The 15941-nt window shown below is 36.5% G+C and overlaps 1 protein-coding gene across 11 annotated transcripts in view; it reads right to left on the bottom strand.

Moving 5' to 3' along the window:
- The window catches only part of Klf8 (KLF transcription factor 8), a 211816-nt gene that overhangs the window by 10808 nt on the left and 185067 nt on the right, over nt 1–15941 (bottom strand). For 10 of the 11 annotated variants that reach the window (XM_074064270.1, XM_074064277.1, XM_074064276.1 and 7 more), the window contains 3 exons: nt 11954–12518; nt 9393–9504; nt 8601–8740 (listed from right to left, as the gene is read on the bottom strand). In XM_074064270.1, coding sequence (XP_073920371.1) covers nt 8601–8740; nt 9393–9504; nt 11954–12518 — 817 coding nt within the window. Of the gene's footprint in view, nt 1–8600; nt 8741–9388; nt 9505–11953; nt 12519–15941 lie in introns of those variants that run through there. The other variant, XM_074064279.1, reaches the window with a different exon arrangement.

Here is a 15941-nt window from a genome sequence, read left to right as displayed (position 1 = left end):
ACAGCTAGTGTTTCCTACAGCCAACAGTGGCTTCCAGTACACAAAGAAAGGAAGCCCTTAAAGTGAAAGTAGCCCAGAAATGGAAAACTGGCCCTTCTATAAGAGACTTCAGCTAATTTACTTTGATCAAAGCAGTGCTAGAGATCAGGCCTGATCCCCTGAGCACTGAGCAAATGCTTGACTACTGAGCCACACCCCTGAATCCAGTGATGAAAAATAACACTTCAACCTGGCCACTACAACTATCCTGCCTCTTCATTGAGACAATTTAAATTGGAAGATTATAGGTGATTAAAACTTCCAATCAATGATTTTGCCTCAGACAAGTAAATATCAACAGAAACACAAATAATATGAAAAAATAAGATGTGTCTCCTCCAAAAGTCAGCAATTCTACAATAAAGGGCCTGAATGACAGTGAAGTGGGTGAAATTTCAAACAATGAACTCAAAAGAACAATGAAATTAAAAAGGACATGTATAAGCATCTGAATGAATTCAAAGAGGATACAAATAAACAGCTCAAAGAACTCAAAGAGAATTCAAATAAACAGCTGAATGAAATAAGGAAGACAATGCAAGATATGGAGGAATTTCAATAATTTCAGGTATAGAAATCCTGAAAAATTTCAAATTGAAATCCTAGAAATGAAAAGCTCAAAAAAAAAAAACCTCAACTGAGTATCTTACTAATAGAACAATTTGAAAATAGGGTGTCAGAAATGGGCACCAGTGGTTCATGCCTGTAATCCTTGGGAGGCTGAAATCAGGAGGATCACAGTTTGAGACCAGACCAGGCAAATAGTTCACAAGACACAATATCTAAAATAATCAGAGCAAAATGGACTGGAGGTGTGGCTCAAATGTGAGAGTGCCTGATTTGCAAGCATGAAGCCTTGAGTTCAAAATCTCAGTACCACTCCTCAAAAAAGAAAATGAAAACAGAATATCAGGGTTAAAAATAAAGCAGAGGAATTAGGTCAATCAGAAAACATTAGGAAAATCTGAATGGAACATGGAAGACCTCTGGGACACTATCAAAAGCCCCAAACCTACAAATCATGGGTATAGAACAAAGATAAGACATACAAGGTAATGGCATAGAAAATATATTGAACAAAATGTCAATATTGTTCCCCAATTTTGAAAAAGAGAGGGCCATACAGATACAGGAGGAATTCAAAACACCAGACAGGCATGATCCAAAAAGAAACACACCTAGACATATTATAGTTAAAACATTAAACATACAGAACAAAGAAAGAATATTGAAAGTTGCAAGAGAGAAGAGACAATTCGCATATAAAGGCAAACCCATTAGAATAACAGCATATTTTTCAACAGAAACTCTAAAAGCAAAGAGGGCATGGAATGTCATATTCCAAACCCTGAAAGAAAGTAACAGTCAAGCTAGATTAATGTATCTACCAAAGCTATCATTCATAATTGAAGGAGAAATTTTTTAAAATGCATGATATAAACAAAAACTAAAGGAATTTATGATCACTCAGTCAGCACTGCAGAAGATACTTAAAGGAATCCTACACACAGAAGAAGCCTCCTCCTTCTGTGTAAACATAATTGGGGAAATTACAAGAACGACTAAGTCACACTAGATGAGTAGGTTAGAAAATGAGGATTAGGAAAGAAGCAAACATCACAAAAATAGCAAAATAACCATAAATACTACATATCATTCAATATTAAATGTAATGTTAATAGTCTCATTTTTCCAATCAAAAGACAGAGATTAGCAGGTTGGCTTAAAATGCAAGACCCAACCATTTGTTGCCTACAAGAAATGCTTCTCACTGACAAAGCAAACATTGACTTAGGGTAAAAGAATAGAAGAATATCTTCCAAGCAAATTGACCCTGAAAGCAGGCAGGAGTAGCTATACTCACATCTGATAAAACAGACTTCAAATCAAAATTAGTCAGAAGAGACAAAGAAGGTCACTTCATATTAATAAAGAGAACAATCTATCAAGAGGAAAGAATAATTATTGACATATATTCACCAAACATTAGTGCACCCAATTTATTTAGCCAAACACATCTAGACTTACAAGCACAGATAGAACATAATAACAGTGGAAACTTCAATACCTCGCTCTCACTAATATGGATAGGCCATCCAGACCAAAAATCAACAGAGAAACTTCAGAAATAATTGACACTATAGACCAAAATGATTTAATAGGCATCTTCAGAATATTTCACCCAACATCTGTACAATGCACATTCTTCCCAGCACCCCATGGAATTTTATCCAAAATAGATCATATTTTAGGACATAAAGCAAGTCTTACTGAATATAAGGAATTGAAATAATCCCCTGAATTCTAGAAGACCACAAGGGAAGAAAACTAGAAAACAACAACAAAAGAAACTACAGAAAATATTGAAACACATGGAGACTGAGCAATACATTGTTGAAAGACCAGTGGGTCATCAAAGAAATATGGGAGAAATAAAGCTTTCGTCAAATCTAATGAAAATGAAAACACAACTTAAAGCAGTACTGAGAGGAAAGCTTATAGCTATGATTTCCTATGTTTTAAAAAAAGAGAGATCACAAATAAGTAGCCTAACAATGTATCTCAAGTTCTTAGAAAAGAAAAACAAGCCAAACCACAAATTAGGTGGAAAGAAATAATAAAGTTTAGAGAAGAAATTAATGAAATGGAGACTATCAAACAACACAGGGCTTTAGGAATGGCTCAAGTGGTGGAGTGCCTGCCTAGCAAGCATTAAACCCTAAGTTCAAACGCCAGTACTGCAAAAAGAAAAAAAATACAAAGAATCAATGAAACAAAAATTTGTCCTTTGAAAAGACAAGTAACATTGATGAACCCTTATCCAAACTGATTAAAAGAAGGGAAAAGACCCAAATTAATAAAATCAGAGGTGAAAAAGGGAATATCACAACAAATACCAATGAAATACAGAGAATCATGAGGGAACACTCAAAGAAACTGGAAAATTTAGAAGAAATGGATGAATTTCTAGATGCATTTGACCTACCAATATTAATCCAAGAGGATATAACTCACTTTAAAAGATATAACAAGCAGTGATATTGAAATAATAATAAAGAGTCTCCAACAAAGTAGAGCCCTGGACCAGAAGGATTCACTGCCAAATTCTACCAGATCTTTAAAGAAGAACTAACACCAATGCTCATCAAACAATTTCATGAAACAGAAAGGAATGGAATGTTGCAAACTCATTCTATGATGCCAGTATTATCCTTATATCAAAACCAGACAAGGACACAGCAAAAAATTATAAACCAATATCTTTGATGAATGTAGATGCAAAACTTCTCAATAAGATACTTGCAAACCAAATTCAACAACACATTAAAAACCATCAAGTGGATGCAGCAGCATACATAAATCAATAAACATAATATAGCACATAAACAAAATCAAGAACAAAAATCACATGATCATCACAATAAATGCAAACACTCAGCATCCTTTCATGATAAAAACTCTGCTGCAACTAGGAATAGAAAGAACATACCTCAACATAGTAAAAGTTGTATATGACAAACCTCTAGCCAACATCATACTAAATGGGAAAAACTGAAATCACTTTGTTTAAAGTCAGGAATGAGACAAGGGTATCCTCTCTCCCACTTCAAATTATACTAGAGTCATAGTAACAAAAACAAAATGGTATGGCACAAAACACATATATATATATAAAGACCAATGAAACAGAATAGAAGACCCATAAATAACCTCACACAGGTACATTCATCTGATTTTGGACAAAGGAGCCAAAAATATACATTGGGGAAAAGACAACCTTTTAAACAAATGTTGCTGGGAAAACTGGTTATCTACATGCAGAATACTGAAACTAGACCCCTAACTCTCACTCTGTACAAACATCAATTCAAAAGGGATCATGGCTGGTAGAGTGGCTCAAACCAGAACCATCAAAAAAAATTTTTAAAAAAACAAAATGGATCAAAATCATAAGGTAAGGCCTGAGATCTTGAAACTACTACTAGAGAGCATAGGTAAAACACTGTAAGATATAGGCATAGCTAATTATTTTCTGAATAGGAAGAAATGGTAATGTGGACAAATAGGACCACATCAAATAAAAGAGCTTCTGCACATCAAAGAAACAATTACTAGAATCTGGAGACATTCCACAGAATGGGAGAAAATGTTTACCAGCTAGTCACTGGATAAAGGATTAATACCTACAATATACAAAGAGCTAAAAAAATTAAACAACAAAAGAACAAATAATCCAGTTCATAAATGGGCAAATTAACTGAACAGAGAGTTCTCAGGAGAAGTACAAGTGGCCAATTAATTCATGAAGAAATGCTCAACATCCTTAGCCATAAAAGAAATGCAAATCAGAATTAAAATAAGATTCCATCTTGTCAGATTAGCAATCATCATGAAAACAAGCAACTAGTGCTGACGAGCATGAAGAGGGTGGGAAGGAACCATAATACACTGTTGGTAGGAATGTAAACTAGTATAACCACTATGGAAATCAGTATGGAGTTTCATTCAAAAAAACTAAAAATAGAGCTATTTTATGACCATGTCTTACCACTGTTGAGCATACATATGGAGGAGTGTAGATCACCATATAAGGGAGATACCTGCACTTCCATTATATAGTAGCACTATTCACAGTAGCTAAGCTACGGAATCAGCCTTGGTGCTTAACGATGATGAATTGATAAAGAATAATGAAATTATGTCATTTGGAGGAAAATGGATGGAAATAGAGATCATAATGTTGAGCAAGATAAGCCAAGCTCAGAAAGTCAAATACTATGTTTTAGCTCATATGTAAAATTGATAGATTGATAGACAGAAAAGTGGGAGTTAATGGAACATAATAGAAGTGGTGAACTTTTTCAAGTATACATCTATGAAATTCTCACAATGAAACCCCTTTATACTATTAATGTATGCTAATAAAAAATAGTCAAAGAAAAAAAAGGACAAAACCAATAAGTCAGACACAAATCACATTGGTATATTAACAGTCTCTCTTTTTCTAGCTCTTGCATCCCTACTTTCTTATAAAATTCCAAGGCATTTAAATTTTTGCTGCTTTAAATTCTGGTGGCAATCTGGTTTGCATGTCCTGTTTTACAACTTTCAGCTTGAATCACAGGTTTGGACCACACATAGGCAACTATCTTGATGATTAAGTATGTCAGTTACTGACCATTTCAATATTCACAAATTGCCACACTGATTGCTAAGAAGAATTAGGTAAAACTAAGTAAATTGAGGCAAAAGAGTCAATGAAATGTTACCAAATGAGAAATAAAGTTACCAAATGACTCTTCACTCACACACACACACACACACACACACACACACACATAACAGAGAGTAAAGATTAGAAGACTACACAGAAAATTATTGAAGGAGAATGAGATTTCAGAGGGTATGGGGAGTACATAAGTGATATTTTCATCTTTTGTTCTGCATAATTTTATAAAATCTCCAAACCTCCCAACTATCACATTGCTACGTATATATTTTGTTGTGATGCCTCAAGACTTTCTCCTGAGAATTCCTCTTTACTATGTCCAGTTGAAGAAAATCTGATCTGTAAAGTAGTGACACCCTGTGGTGATCAGGGCTCATTGCTAGAGCACACAAACTAGGAACTGAGCAAAGAAATCCATCTTCATATTTCAAAATCAGCTAGTTTTTATTTTCATTAAACAAACTCTTCATATGATATACCCCATGACCTACATCAACTTATCTGAACTGAAAGTAGAAGAGGGATTACTAGGGTAGGGGAAGGACACTGGAAGGAGAGGAGAAAGAGGAGGATAGGAATGGGTAGTATGGAGGATAGAATTGATTAGAGTATGATATATGCATGTATAAAAATGTCACAATTAAACCTATTAATTTTTATAATTAATATGAGTTAACTTTTATAAAAGACAATATGTCCTGTAATATGAATTAATACTAATAATAGCTAACATTTATTGTTTACTGTATGCCAGATACTATTCTAAGTATTTTACACTATTATTGTTCCCACATAAGCAATCAGAGGTAAAGAGAGGTGAAATAACTTTCAGCAATTAGTAGTAGACTGAGATGTTAAATCCAACAGTGCTGTTTTAGTATACATGCTCTTGGGCATTACATTTACATCCTCCAATAAAAGAGCTATTCAAAATAAGAAAGAAATAATAGAACTTTAGAAACTAAGGGCATAAAAGAATATGAAGAATCAATGGCTTATTCAGTGTCTTCCTATTCACAAAAAGAATCAGTGATATATTTTGAGCCTGGGTGAATGGGTGAGGTCATTATAAAAACAACTGGTATTGTTTAATGGGAACTATTGTATCTGTATTTCCTGTTTAAAGGAAATGAAGGACTACATTGCATAATAGAAAGGTATTCCAGATAAGTTAAGAATCTCATGGTTAGCTGCTAAAAGAATATCTACCAAAACCAGGAATATCACTTTCTAGGATCCCTATCAATGAACTTCAAGCTTTGAAGGACAATGAACATGCAACTGCTGTAGTCTCAAGGAACCTATAGAATATCAACAATGGAGAAAATTATACCTAGATTTTATAACATGATTTCATTCCAAGGAATGTTTTCCATTTCCTAGCAATATGATTGTTAGCAAACTCTTCATCTCTATAAATGGCACTTCCATCTATCTAGCAGCCAAAACAGAAACGTGAGAGCCATCAGAGTCCCCTCAATTATCAATATACTTCCTTCTCTTCTACCTACACTGAACAACATTATAGTCAGACTGTCATCATTTTTTTGAATTGACCACACATTAGCCTCTTCATTGTCTTTCTACTTCTACTCCTCCACCTCAATGCTTCCCTCATCCACCACCATGAACTCAATATGCCCTAGCTATGCTGGACTTTTGTCAGTTATTAAAACAAGGCAAACTTATTCCCCATCTTGCAGATTTTGTACTCTGCCCACATAAGAACACTTTTCTCTCAAGTTTTATGCATAGCTGGCACCTAATGAAGTTCGTACCCAAACTTAAAAACTCTTCCTATCAAGGAATTAAATAGTGTTCTTACATAGAAAATTGGGAGAAGGAACTGCTTAAGGTAGGCTTGCAGAATACTCTCTTGGGCAGAAGACATTTAAACTGAGATCTGAAGGATAATAAGTGTCATGAGATGAAAGTAATTAGAGGCCACATCACACAGGTCCTTTTAGGATATTGTAAGGACTTTCAGATTTCATCCAGAGTATGATGGGAAGTCATTCAAGTATTTTAAGAAGAAGAAGTTATATGATCTGGTTTACATTTCAACAAAACTGAAAGCTTGAGGCCTTGAGTTCAAACTCCAGTACTGCAAGAAAAAAAAAAGAATATAAACAAAAAAGCAAACAGATGAAAATCCTCAGGCTGATGCTTAGAATTTTCTTCAAAATAATAGAATGCTGAGTGGGACACCAGTGGGAGTATCAAAGAAACAAAATTGGCCATGTATTAATATAATTCTTGAAGTTGGGTGAAGGGTACATGAAAGTCCAGTGAACTTTTCTGTTTTTTCATATTGATAATTTAGTTTTAAATATTAAATAACACATATAGTCAGCGGACTTGACATCCACTTGCCTGGAGGAGAAGGAAACAAAAAAACTAATAACAAAGAGTTGTGTCAAGAGAATGTTGTGACAATGCAGCTTGGAAATCAGTCATCTATTCATAACTGCAAGGCATACCCACTAGGGCTCTGGATTCTGCTATGTGAATCCTAACACAGCAAACGTAACACAGGAGATGTTTGCAAGAAAGAAAGGTCTCTTCCTTGTACAAGGTATCTAAATCCCAGTTCTAATCTGGAGATCACCAGGGGGAGTTGCCACAGCAAAGGGCACAAATTGATGACTGATAGATAAGCTTCATCTGGCTTCTAGACAGGTTTCTTTGAATTCCTGGCATTATAAAGCGTTTTGAACTAGATGCTAACTTTCAAAATCTAAGATATTTCACATTTAAAACCTCGCTTTTCTGTTCTTTAAAAACTAGGAGATTTTCTAATGTTTAGCTGGAGTTAGGTAGCTGCTCTCCTCCTTTAAATACAGCATGTGCCCTAGAGTTTGACACAATCCTCACAGCTTCACTTACTTATGTGCATCTTTCCTCTAATGTAAACAAAGGTATATTATATGTTAATGGTGCTGAGATCCAAAAATCTGCTTTAATTTCACTTAATTTAAATTGCATTTGTACTTTTTCTATGCTCTGTAAAACCTGTGGGACTTTAGTAGTAATGGAGGAAGTAATGTCTTAGCTATCTTAATCATTGCTTCAGTGTTATGGCTTCCCAATTAGAAAGATCTACAGGCACTCATTAGAAATGATGACTACTCAGAAGACACCAGGCTTCGTGTTTTGTTAAGCTACTTTTATAAAAGTTGCCTTGGAAAAGGATAAAAACCATGAATGGGGCCTGTGTCCATGAGTATAAATGAATCAGTCTTCATCTCAAGACCTCCTTCCCTTCCTAACTCTCAGAGATTCTGTGTGTATGTATATGTGTGTGGTGAAGGTGGGATAAGGGTGGGCAGACCTGTATGGATTCTGCGGTGAGCTTTCAGGTGAGAGCTTTTGGTGTACACTTTGCTGCATCCTGCAAAGTCACATTGGTGAATCCGTCTTCTCTTCAAGTCAAGTGACTCTTCTCCCTGTATTTGGGCCATTGTTGCTGGTCTGAGCAAAGAAAGAGAGATAAAGCCAAAGAATGACTTTAAAGTGGAGGCTAAAGAATAGGCTTGCATACAGTGGTGCCATCTCATACCAGCTTTTAATTTATACAAGTTTAATGCTAGTTCCCCAAGAGAAGAAACAACTGGAACAATGGAAGCAATCCTCTCAACTAGGTCTTCTGATCAGTAAGTGTAGGTCCTTGAGAAAGCACAGTAGATGGTAATGTTTCCTTGGGTAGTTGTGTTCCCAAAGAATATGAGCATTTCACTTCAGTGTCATTCTTGTGCTTAAGGAAATGCATTTTTTCCACACAACATGGCTGCTAAACAAAAGCCAACTACTTCCAATTAGTTTCAACACTGCAAGACCAGGCTGTTTTAAATTTATACACACAGAGTATACAACTGTAATTTATGGAAAATTTGAAGGGTTTTTTGATGATGTGCAATTTGCAATTAGAACATAGCTCTACCATAACATATATGTACATACACATGTCCACCTAAACTTACATACCTTCTGAGAAGGCATTTCATTTATATTTTGTTGTCTTCAAATTTTTATTGTTGTGCCTGATAATTAGTTCCACCTCTACACATGCACACAAACAAACACAAACACACACAGACTTGAAATAAAGAAAAAAAGTACTCACTCTTGTTGCAATCCTTGCAGACTCTGTAAGGCTGAGGATCCACTCTCAATTGCACTCTCCTCACTGTCACTTGGAATCTCCAGTGGAGACATGGAGGTGGGGTCAATTTTCACTAAAAGCAAATAAAGGGAGGAGTGTGGGCCAGAGTGTATGTACCTCTGCAATCATTTTTTAATTTTTAACATAGCCAGGAACAGAGATATCTTTGAAGGAAGGGTGGTAAGGACTGTTCTGGTACCACTAGAATGTGATTTTCCCTATGACAGGATCTGAGTATGAATCATCTCGCTATTTCCAGCTCTCAGGAAAGAGTTTGGTAAAAATTCAGGTTCAATGTGTGTTTGTTGAACTGAACTCTGAATAGTTCCCTGGCTGTTCGAACATAATATTTGGTATTTTTCCAGAGGTTAGACTATCTCCTTTGGACATTGTGCTCCTAAATTGAAATGAGCCAATGAGATGAATCATGTACCTAGACAAATATTAGCATTCTTCTTTCCACCTATGTTGGGGAAAGCCCTCAAATATTCCTTAATATCAATCACTGATGTTCTAACTCCTAAAAATAACCCAATCAGGTGGTGAGCAGACTCCTGGATCCAGTGAGAGCTTCAAATTTTCTATATAGAAGAAACTTAAGAGTGGGTATAAGGAGAGAGGGTATTTAGCTAGTACAGTTATCTCTAAACTTCAATTGAGTATCATTCACTAAAAAGTTTTAGGCATGCATCTCAGTATGTTTGTGTACATATGTGTGTGATATAAATGTACTAGTATCTTAAAAGTTTGTGAACATTTGGAAAAAATAAAAAGCAACATATAAAGGGTAAGAAATATAAATTTGTTGCTTTGTATTAGCACTCCAATTGTTTTATGTGCCCCGCCTAATGTTTAAGTACCTCATTCTGGAGGCCACTAAGCTAATGTCCACAGATTGAAACTATATTGAACACTCTTAAAGTTTACTTTACTTATTTAGTGTGGCTCTGATGAATTGATGAACATTACAGACAAGGGTGTGGGGCTTTCAAAGTTCCTTCAAACCATCTCTTTTACTGCCTTATCTCAGCAAACTTTCCCACATGAAATTTTATTTATTTTTTGTTTGTTTCCCTTTATTATTTTTGATATTCTTTTTATGTAGAAATTGATATATCTCAAAAAACAAGACTGTTGTGAAAACTTACATTCCCCCAATAAATCACTACCTTATAATGATATTTTTATTCAAAAGATCACTGCAGAGTGCCAGCAACTTGGTGCTTTGTATGTCGTTTTTCATCCTCCTACATTTAGTGATGGAATGATTGCAGGGCATTGAATTTCAAAGGTAGCGGACTCAGGAAATTCTTTATTATAATAAGCTGAAATCTGGTTCTTAGTAGTTTCTACCCACATATCTCCCCTTTGGCCTTTTTAAATTCATGCTAAACATTATCAGCCCCTCATTTGACACAGGTTTGATTTCTTTTTCTCATCCTGGATTCTCTCCTCTTATTGTACTCCAGTTTCTCAATGTCTTTCCTAATATACAACAATCAAAATTGATTATAATACTGCAGATGTGGTGAAGCTAAATATCTTGAACCAGTCAGAGGCAATATAATTTTCTTTGATCATTCCTAATTACAAATTAAAATAGATGTATCTCTGAGGGAGGAACTGGGCTGTTGGGAAAAATGGTAGAAGACAGGCTTAGTTTATACCTTTCTAAATTCTGAACATACTTTTAACAACTAAGTTAAAAGGAAAGATCACAACATATGAATTCTCTCCTAGATAAATTTTCAATGGCTAGAGGAGTGGCTCAAGTGGTAGAGCACCTGCCTAGATAAATTTCCAAGGTTGTTTGTTTATCTAATTATCTGTTTTGAGACAACTGGCATGTAGCATTTTGTTAGGGTTCTCTGGAGAAGCTACACACAAAAAAAGATAGTCTTATTCTTGAGGAATTTATAACTCAATTGAGAATACTGTCCATATACTTGTGATACAAGCAATAAAAAATGTAAAATGGGGCCAGGAGCTTGTGGAGCATACATGTAATCCTAGCTACTTGGGAGGCTGAAATTGGGAGGATCATGGCTCGAGGCCAGCCCAAGGAAAAGTTCTTGAGACCCCATCTCAACGAATAGCTGGGCACAGTGGTACATGCCTGTCAGTCTAAACTATCAGGAGGATAGTGATTCCAGGCCAACCTGGGCAAAAAAAGTTTGCAAGACTCCATCTCAATAGAGAAAAGCTTGTTTTGGTGATTCATGCTAGTAATCCTAGCCACAGTGGTAATCCAAAAATAGGAGAATTGTGGTCCAGCCTGGCCTGGGCAAAAAGCAAGAACCTATCTCCAAAATAACCTGAGTAAAAGGGGCTGGAGGTGTGGTCAAGCAGTAGAGTAGTTGCTTAGCTAATGTGAAGCCCTAAGTTCAGAACCCCAGTACTGCCGAGAGAGAGACAGAGAGAGAGAGAGAGAGAGAGAGAGAGACAGAGAGAGACAGAGAGAGAGAGAGAGAATAGATGGAGGATGGAGGGACATTGAGGAAAGGGGAAATGTTGATGCTCACCTGATCCAGCATTTTTGCCATCTCCTCCAATGAGTGGGACTGTAATGGCTGAAGGGCTCCCATCTGCAGGCAAACTGGTATACACCATGGGCAGAGACTGCACCACCAATGGGATCGTCTTGAGTCCACCCATTTTATTTGGCAGACTGACTGAGGGGATGGTGTGAATCACATGTAAGATTGGCTGGCCACCAGTCCCCTGAGAGGAGGCCAGTATAGAGCCTGGAGTCAGAACAGTAGGGATGCTTGCTGAAGTGCTTGTATCAGATGTTGAAGTAGACACAACAAGGGTCTGGGGAGCAGAGTGTGGCTTGGGAGGGCGTACTGGAGCTTGCAACATGCTAGCTGGCTGGAGAGGAGCCTTGGGTTTATGAAATGAAAGGTCAACTGGTTCCACCTGTGGCAGGCTGAAATCATTAGCCAGAAGTTCTTCTGGGGGCTCAATCTTGATATCATTAAATAGGGCTGGATTCTCCATGGAGCTGGCATCCAAGAGTGGTGGAGATGTCATGTTACTTCTATCAGCTGTCACAGGGTGATCTCTGATTTGAACAGGATCAGTGACCTAAAATAAATGAATAAATGAGAGATGCAAAATAGCCACTCTTAGTGCCCTAAAGAGGCATGTGAGCAAAGAAAGAAGGAAATCTCTATTCTCTTCTCAGGGAAAAAATGCATGACTTTGGGAGGAATGAGGCAGGAGTACACTAAGAAAAAGGAAGAGAAATGTTACTAAGCACCAGTAAAGTACTGGTACTGTATCAGTCAGTTGATAAAAAACGTTTCATTTAATTTTCACAATAACCCTGCAAAAGTCAATACTCTGAGCATCCACCATAAGCACTGTGCCAAGCCCAGGGACAGTACACATCAATAAGGTATAGCTAAGAAATGTATAACTAACATACTCCCTATAATGATAGAATAATATGAGAAGACTACAAGTCATACCATAATAAGTGAAGTGACAAACAAATCAGGTGTTTTAGAAAAAACAAAGGGGTTGGGGTGTCACTCAGTGGTAGAGCTCTTGCCTACCATGTGCAAGGCCTTGGGTTCCATTCCCAGCATTGACAAACAAAAGTGGAATGATTTATTCTATCTAGACAGGAAATGCTTCAAGGAGGAAGTAACATTTTAGATAGGTCTTACAAAATTAATAGGATTTCTCTAAGCAGAGAAGAGGTAAGAAAGATATTTCTGTCTACAGAGATATAACAGCAGACAATATGCTTAGGGAATAATGATATGGCAGAATTAGCTGCATTGTATGCAAAATTGAACTATACAACTTCTAAATTGTAGAATGTTTAAGAAACATTCTACAACTGTAATCCCATAACTCAGGAGGCTGGGCAGGGGGGTCATAAGTACAAGGCCAGCCTGGACTAGGTAAATAGTGAGACCCTATCTTAAAACACCACGATGCCCATACCAGATATATATCCAAATGAAATGAAACCAGTACATTGAAGAGACATCTGTGTTCCTACATTCATTGCAGCACTATTAACAATAACCAAGAAAGGAAGAAATCTAAGTGTCTAGCAACTGAAGAATAAATAAAGAAAATGTGATACACATACTTAATGGATTATTCATACCCAAAAAGAAAATCCTGTCATTTACAACAACATGGATGGAACTGAAGAACATTATGCTAAGTGAAATGAGTCAGACACAGAAAGACATGAATCACATGATCTCACCTACTTGCAGAATGTAAAAAAAAAAAAAAGCTGAACTCATGGAAGTTGAGAGTAGAATGGTTTCTACCAGAGGCTGGGGACAGTGGCAGGAAGAGGGATAGGAAAAGGTTGACCAACGGGTACTAAGTTATGGTCAGATAGGGGCAAGGAACTCTGGGGTACAGTATGGTGACTATAGATGAAAATAATGTACTATATCTTTAAAAAATTAGAAGAAAGGATTTTTACCATAAAAATGATAAATGTTTTAGGAAATGAATATGTTTAACTTAATTTGAACACTACTCAGTGTACACATGTATTCAAATATTATGTGGCACCCCATTAATATGTACAATTTTATGTTTTAATGTGTCAGTTAAAATAAATTAAAAATAATACTCTGGATCCTGAAGATGTCCTTAGAGGTGATGGTATCAGTTTAGCCAAAAAACATTCTCTATCAGCATGACATTTGAGTTGTAGGCATTTTAAACTATGAGAGCTGTTCAAGAATGCATACTGTGTATAAAATAGAGGCATCCTTTAGTTATACATTTGGAAGGTAAGGAAAGGTGGAGCTCAAGGAAAGGTTGGGTAATAGAAGATGATAATTGTTTGGAAGACTGGAGTGACATGAACAGAACTGTTTCTATGAGATTTCACTAGCTCCTCAGTGAAGGGAGGGTGAAAGAGGAGTAAGACTAGATTCAAAGAGAATAAACAGGAAGCAAGCAGAAAAATGTTGGTGTTACATATATGAGACATTTGAAGAAACTTGAATATTGACTGCATATACAATGATATTGGGGAATTATTGTTAAATTTAAGGTGTGGTAATGATATTGTGGTCACGACTAAATCTTTTAATTTGGGTGAGAGACCATAAGGGCCTTCTTCAGAGATGGATGAAGAGCATGGGCAGGTAGCGTCTTCTAATTTGACTTCATTTACGAAACCCTCATAGCATGCTGGTTATGAGTAAAGGCACCAAAAACACTTCTATGCTTTATCTTCAGAGTTTAGCCAGATTGCCACCTGCTTTTTCCCCTTTGCTATGCTGAGACACTATTGGCTTCTTTGACTTGAAAGCCACCATCCAAACTTAGGTCTTCTTTGTCCAAACATTGCTTCACTCTTCTGCTTCAGAACATGGTTTCTATGATTTGTCCCATTGTTTCACATACTTCTAATGTAATCCATTCCTCAAGGGTGGATTCAACCCATCTAGGAAGGAGGAGCAGTAGAATTCTGTTGGCAGGGGCAAGTACGGAGTGAGGGGAAGGAGTATGGAGATGAAGTTGTCAAGAATAGCTTTACCAAACCTAAAAATCTCTGTCCTCTGAATCCCACAAGTCAATTTAAGCTTTTATTATTTTTCCTACATTTCCCACTTGTCTCTTTGTTCAACTAGCTACATTCTCAGATTAAAGTGGCAGAATCCACGGAATATCTAAGGAAGAAGAAAGAAGAGGAAGGGTACCCTGTTTCCACAGTCTATCATGACTTTCAATAACACTGAAAGCAGAATAACAACAGAAAGCATAAGAATTGGTCATGTGTAACATTATTTTCTATAAGAATGTACAAATAAAAAAACTGACACAAATGTCAATATATATTTCAAAAGAACCTAGCTTAATTTTTAGGAACTTTCTGGTTTAGGGCCAGAACCCTAAGGATGTTGAAACTCTGAATCTTTAATAAGTAGAGATAACTTTGGCAACTTTATTCCCATTTCCAAGATGCTGAGTGCTGCCTATAATAATGGTGTTAGCACAAGACCTTGTGCTTAGCTGGTATTTGACCTATGGTTATTCATTTTACTGAAAACATATTAGTGAGGAATATCCAAAATAGAGGGCTAACAGAGTGGCTCAAGTGGTAGAGTGCCTGCCTAGCAAGTGTGAGGCCATGAGTTCAAACCGCAGTACTGCCAAAAATAATCCAAAAGGGAAACTCACTGATGAATGTATAGAAACTGACAAATATATAGATCATTGTTATTGTTGTCCTTTGGTAGACTAACCCTGCCTTCTTGCCTGTCAATCTTAACCCAAACCCTGTCTCCAACAGGGCTTCAATCACTCCTCTCTCCTGCCATCATCACATGGCTTTGAAAGAAATTTAAGACAGCTAGTTGTTTGGATTTTAGTGTTTTAATAGTAGTAACTTCCTCAAGACATACCACATTTTTCCTTCTGTAAATTTCACTTTCACTATGCTTATTGTATCTAAGTGAATCCAGCCTATAGCAAGTATGTTCTGGATTTCAATGCTGTCTTCTGCAAACAAGCTCT

The sequence above is a fragment of the Castor canadensis genome, chromosome X, assembly GCF_047511655.1.
Source record: "Castor canadensis chromosome X, mCasCan1.hap1v2, whole genome shotgun sequence".
In the NCBI taxonomy this organism is placed as follows: Eukaryota; Metazoa; Chordata; class Mammalia; order Rodentia; family Castoridae; genus Castor; species Castor canadensis.
The sequence above is the reverse complement of the archived record's forward strand: the minus strand, read 5'-3'. Positions and strand labels throughout refer to the sequence as shown.